Source organism: Perca flavescens, chromosome 13 (genome assembly GCF_004354835.1).
Source record: "Perca flavescens isolate YP-PL-M2 chromosome 13, PFLA_1.0, whole genome shotgun sequence".
Taxonomy (NCBI): domain Eukaryota; kingdom Metazoa; phylum Chordata; class Actinopteri; order Perciformes; family Percidae; genus Perca; species Perca flavescens.
This window is the reverse complement of record NC_041343.1, coordinates 21697907-21703504: the sequence shown is the minus strand read 5'-3', so window position 1 is coordinate 21703504 and position 5598 is coordinate 21697907. Positions and strand designations below refer to the sequence as shown.

Here is a 5598-nt window from a genome sequence, read left to right as displayed (position 1 = left end):
ATACTTGTCATGTCTGACACACACACACACACACACACTGGAGTTCATATATATCCGACTGCTTGAATTTGTTGATGAAAACGTCTAGCAATATATATTAAATTTGAGGAGGTGGCGCATCATTGACAGCATAATCATAATCAAATTAAATCGTGAGACCAGTGAAGAGCCACACCCTTAAGTGTTAAGCCATTGACTTTTCCAAAACAACATTTTGGACAGTACAGTGTTATGCTTGCATAGTAAATCCTATTATATAAAGTCTATGGGTAAATCCCACTGTGTTTATAATCCCTGTCCATCTCAATGAAAGGGCAGGCAGACCAAACAAGAATCAAGGTGACTTCTAGTAGTAATGAAATATTGTGTGCTTTTTGTTTCAACAAATGAAATACACTTGCTCAATTCCAATAACCTCATCTGCACCCTCTCGGGAGAATTGTGTTGGCTATATATCCCATGGCTATCTATAATTATATCCTGAGTTATTTGTGTGGAGAAATGATGACACTTGGCAGGGCGAACAGGAGGTGAGGAAGAGGTTTGCTGATAAAGCACCTAGCAGAAAGTTTTCAGCCCTGCATCACTGCAAAGACAAGTATTGACAGGTTATTTATGCATGCACAGACATGCATGCACATGGTCCTAGTGTTACTGCTGACTGGTGTTTGGTGCAACAGCATTTAATTGAACAAAATGCAGGATCAAATCTACTTATTGAGTTGCAGATGTTTCCAATCCAGGGGTGGGGCGACGCAAGAGAAATCTGAGGGGTCACAAAATAGTTAACAGGATGGGATTGACATTGCTGTTTTTTACAATAATAATTTGTTTTAATATTATTAATAGTTTTTAGGACTGTAACAAGAAGCCAAAATCATTCTTAGCTAAAACTGTTCACAACTGTTGCAGCTTGTGACAAGGGGTCACAATCTATTTAGGTTTATTTATTTTGTTAACAAAAGTTAGAAAGAAGTTACTATTTAATAAGTAAAATTCAAAGATAAACAAAGAACTCAAACCAAGGAATTGCCAAGTAAATAATTTGTTTTTTATCTAAATGCAGTGCTTTTGTACAATTAATTAACATAATTAATTATAGGAGATATAAGATTATGAGAGGCTGTATAGGAGGTAATTCATACTTCTGTCTTACACACACTATCATAATCTTGCATATACACCACTATACTCATACACACACTATTATAAATCCTTCTACATGTATGTATGAGAGGGTATAGTTGTGTATGTGAGAGAGTATAGTAGTGTGTGTGAGAGTATAGCATTGTATGTGAGATAGTATAGTAGTATATGTGAGAGAGTATAGTTGTGTATGTGAGAGAGTATAGTAGTGTATGTGAGAGAGTATAGAAGTGTGTGTGAGAGAGTATAGTAGTGTATGTGAGAGAGTATAGTTGTGTATGTGAGAGAGTATAGTAGTGTATGTGAGATAGTATAGTAGTATATGTGAGAGAGTATAGTTGTGTATGTGAGAGAGTATAGTAGTGTATGTGAGAGAGTATAGAAGTGTGTGTGAGAGAGTATAGTAGTGTATGTGAGAGAGTATAGTTGAAAAGGAAGTTGGTTTGATAAATCAGGAAGACAGTTTCAATTCTCACTTCCTCATTGGCTAAAGGGGCCATTTTAAATTATTATTATCTGGGGGCTTGCTGCTTTGAAAAGTACAGCTAGCACCAACTCGGAGGAACAAGGAACATTTAAATCAAGCAGCATAAACTTTAAGGACAAAAACAACCTTGTTGGACGAAAACATTTATTCTTATTTTATTTAGTTTCTTTTTCAAGGTCAGTTATTGTTTGTGGAAGTAAATGGTAATGAGGAAAACCTTGCTATCTTTTTCAATGATACAATGATTCAATGATACTGACAATTTGGGAAATGACAGTGTCATTTTGGAAAGGTTATACTCCGACGATCTCTTTCTTGCTCTCGATTAACCAGCAGTTTGAAGAGGATGACAATCAGGGAAGCTTTGGTGTAGAGCTGAAGATCTTTGTCCGAACCCAACGGGACCTTAATTTCTATCATTTTACACGGGCTCGCGCTCCAGGTTGCGCGCAACAGTGCAGAGGCAATGCAGAACATTTTAGTTAGGAGTGACAACGCTGAAATGAATGAAGACCCCCCCCAGTACATTTTGAGACTTCAATGTTGTTGTTCCAGAAAATTACTTTATTTTCAATTAAACAGTTATGAACAGAATTCTAGAAACTGTAGACCCACTAGCCAATGACTGTAACCATGGCATTCAATTATTTTTGACCCTAGTGAACTCTATCAGTGAGCAACTTCATTAGTGTCAAGGCAATTAATAAAGGTTAACAAAAGGCCAGTGAAAAGTTTCCTTTTTAGTCAAATGATTATTCAATTTTCAATTGTTTAAACAAGACATTAATAATGTATTAGGAAATTGTGAGTTATTGACAACGATGCCTCTTCAATTTAGTCAAGTCCTACAGGCAACAGATTTTAATAATGTATATTAAGGAGTTCTTGGAAGTCATTCCTGACCAAATCCCTGAGTGTTTTTTAATGCAAAATCCATAGTTTCCTTAAAATCCTCAAATTTTTTCAGGACTGGCAACCGCAGGCAGTTAATGCATGCGTTTGCGGTGGGTAAATGACGGGCTTGTCTGAGGGGCAGCTCATGGAGAAAAACAACTGAAGGTAGTGGGGAGAAGCCCAGGGGTGGAATATCATTTGCTCCCGTCGCAAAGGCCAGGATACCCCCAAGTTGCAAGGGTCCCTCTTGCTCTGAAAAAGAAATACACCAAAAAAAAAATTAAACCTAGCATGTAGAAAACTTTTAAAAAAGGAGGGAAAGACAAAGACAGACAGAAGGGCATATGAAAAGATTTGTATTCCATAACTAGCAATAATACTTACCCTCAACATCCAGCAGGTAGTCCCTCCAAAATGCAACCACACATTCCTCTGCCCTTCTTTTGTTCCTGCCCACTGCTGACAGTCGAATTTCAAAGAGCTGTTCTAGTACATCAGCTGTGAGTGGGGATGGCTCGTGACAAAACAGTGGTCTGAAAGCATCTGGGTGCATTCTTATTGCATCAAGAACACCAAGGGTCTTCATCCCCTCCCTGAACCTGTAAAAATGTATCATGAGAAGATACAAATATAATTTTTCAAGTTGGATAAATTATCACACAGCACATGAAAGGGATGACTTATAAGACAGTTCAGTGTTTTTGATTATGCAAAAAAGGCCTCGTCTTTGACAACTATCTAAAACGTGATGTTCTTTAAGTTATTTTATATGATACATGCAAGCCTTTATTCGGAGTGTTTGGTTGTACACTGGCTTTTAAAAATATGTTAAAATCTTTCATTATTCTTAACCCTTGTAAGGTGTTCAGGTCTGTGGGACCCGTTTTCAATAGGGGTGTAACGATACACTCAGCTCACGATTCAATATGTATCACGATACTGGGTTCACAATACGATATGTATCACAATATTTTGAAAAAAAAATGCTAAAATTCAACTGAAAATCAAATAACAGATTTATTTAAAATTAACAGTGTTCAATAACTGTCTTGTTATACATACAACTTAAAGAATGTACAATACTTCAATATAAATCAAGATTAAGTTTAACCTTCTGTATGTAAAGTCAGACGTCATATCCTATTCACTGGAGCATGAATGCAGTGTATGTAAACATGACGCGGGTACGGTAGCTCAACCAATAGGATTAAACAGACGTCAGAGGCCGGGGCACACAGGGCCGATTTTCGGCCGTTGGACAGTCTGGCGAGGTCAGTGACGCGAATCTGTTCGGTGTGTCCCGTGCCGTCGTCAGTCTGGGGGGCTGTCAGCGTTCATTTTGGCCGACCTGACATGTTCGGTCGGCGGCAGGGCCGTCGGGACTCCCCCGGAAATGGCGAGCAGAATGAGGTGACTAGAGTCTCTCAAAATCTGATGAAAATCTTTTAAACTGACCTTTGTTGATCTCAAATGAAGACAGATTCTGCAACTGCATGGCCTATTTCTCGCATGAAATGTTTTCAGAAACACGTTTCAGTGAACTATTTTAGTACAATATGAGATCGTATTCTGAACAAGCCACCATGACAGTCTGGCTTTCAATTTCTGGAGAAAACAAACCCATGTGACGCATTCGTCCAATCAGCTGCTGGTTGTCATTTCTTGGGCAACAATACAGATTAGCGCCGCCTGCTGTTATGGAGGCGTATTACGTCTCGTCTTTTTGATGTGTCCCGAGGCAGTTTTTTGCATATTGTTCTATATCTATGGTTTTTTTGAACCTCGGGGACGTGACTGATCATCTCGACTGGCTTTTCTGCCGATGGTCGGCCATCTGGTATGTGTGTCAGCACCTATATGGTGGTAGTAAAAAAAATAAAAAATAATAATAATATATATTATAAAAAATATCGCCATACCTCTACGATACATATCGTAACATTTTTGCATCGCGATAAATCGTACCACCCCTAGTTTTCAATGTTTGCTAAAATAAAAATGATGCTATTTATTATTTCTTCTAACTCAAACTCATTGGCCTTGGCTCATTTTTCTTTGAAGAACATAAAAAATAACTTATTTTCAATTAGTGTACACGGTACACCCCCCTACACATAACTGGTACAAATGAGGTGTTCGGACCCAAGTGTAATTATTACAGTGTAATAATTGTAGGTGCTATGAAACTTTGTACCTGCTATTCTCACACAGTTACAAAATTGTTACATTTCAAGTACTTTCACCTGTTCTGAGACAAGTTCTAAGAAATAAGCACCAATAATGATAATGATTGATGATAATGAATAAAAAATCTTGTTTCTATTTTTTTTTTTACCTTTTTTATAATAGAATTTCCTTGTTTACTCACAAAATCATGATCATATGATCTCACAGGAGTAAATGGCAAATATGAACCATAAATGATGTATCTATCATTGGTAATTGAGCTTAAGTAAACCTCTGTTTAGTATTTTTATATACATTTTTATGGCTGTATTGATTTAAAAGCCTGATAATGTGGTGGGTCCACCAGACCCGGGAACATTGGCTGTGGAACAAAAATATGAACACCTTAGAAGGGTTAATTATGTTTGCTAAAAAATGGAGTTACACAAACCTTTGAAGTGCTCCACTAACTCGATGAACCAGCTGAAACATGATGATATCCTCCACAAAGAAATCTTTGTCTTCTATGCGTTTCAAAGGCCTTAGACACTCAGCATTGGCCAGATAATCTGTAATAAATCATTGTATAGTATGAACAACACAAGATTAGATATATTAAACAAACTGTTCTTTCCTGGAGGCCAGGCCTGTATGTGATGATAAAATTAGGTGATGCATGAATTTATATGAATGACATCTTTTATTTAACTCCTTTAATCACAGTAGTATATTTAGCACTGACCAAGCCTGGTTTAAACATTCATATGAAAGTCAGAAACAAATCACACAGATTGCAGAAATATAAAAACAAATATGTGGCTTCACCACACTTAATCAGGGATCTCAAGTTGGGGCAAGAGTGACATTCTAAAATGCTTAATAAGCACTTGAGAGCCCTGCTTAGT

The 5598-nt window shown here is 37.2% G+C and overlaps 1 protein-coding gene across 1 annotated transcript; it reads right to left on the bottom strand.

The window, feature by feature from the left end:
- Positions 1-2259: 2259 nt before the first annotated feature.
- LOC114567255 (G2/M phase-specific E3 ubiquitin-protein ligase) lies at positions 2260-5264 on the bottom strand. Its single transcript, XM_028596267.1, has 3 exons — positions 5145-5264; positions 2912-3126; positions 2260-2779 (listed from the first exon to the last, which is right to left on the bottom strand). The coding sequence occupies exons 1-3, from the start codon at positions 5183-5185 to the stop codon at positions 2526-2528; spliced, it is 510 nt and encodes a 169-aa protein (XP_028452068.1). The 5' UTR covers positions 5186-5264; the 3' UTR covers positions 2260-2525.
- Between the last annotated feature and the right edge of the window lie 334 nt (positions 5265-5598).

What these genes read in the sequence shown, in the direction of transcription:
- LOC114567255 (XM_028596267.1), bottom strand. Translation starts at nt 5,185, where the DNA reads ATGTTTCAGCTGGTTCATCGAGTTAGTGGAGCACTTCAAAG. An exon ending in GTTAGTGGAGCACTTCAAAG is followed by an intron (nt 3,127 to 5,144) that starts GTTTGTGTAACT and finishes ACATTTTTACAG; the next exon opens with GTTCAGGGAGGGGATGAAGA. An exon ending in CTACCTGCTGGATGTTGAGG is followed by an intron (nt 2,780 to 2,911) that starts GTAAGTATTATT and finishes TTTCTTTTTCAG; the next exon opens with AGCAAGAGGGACCCTTGCAA.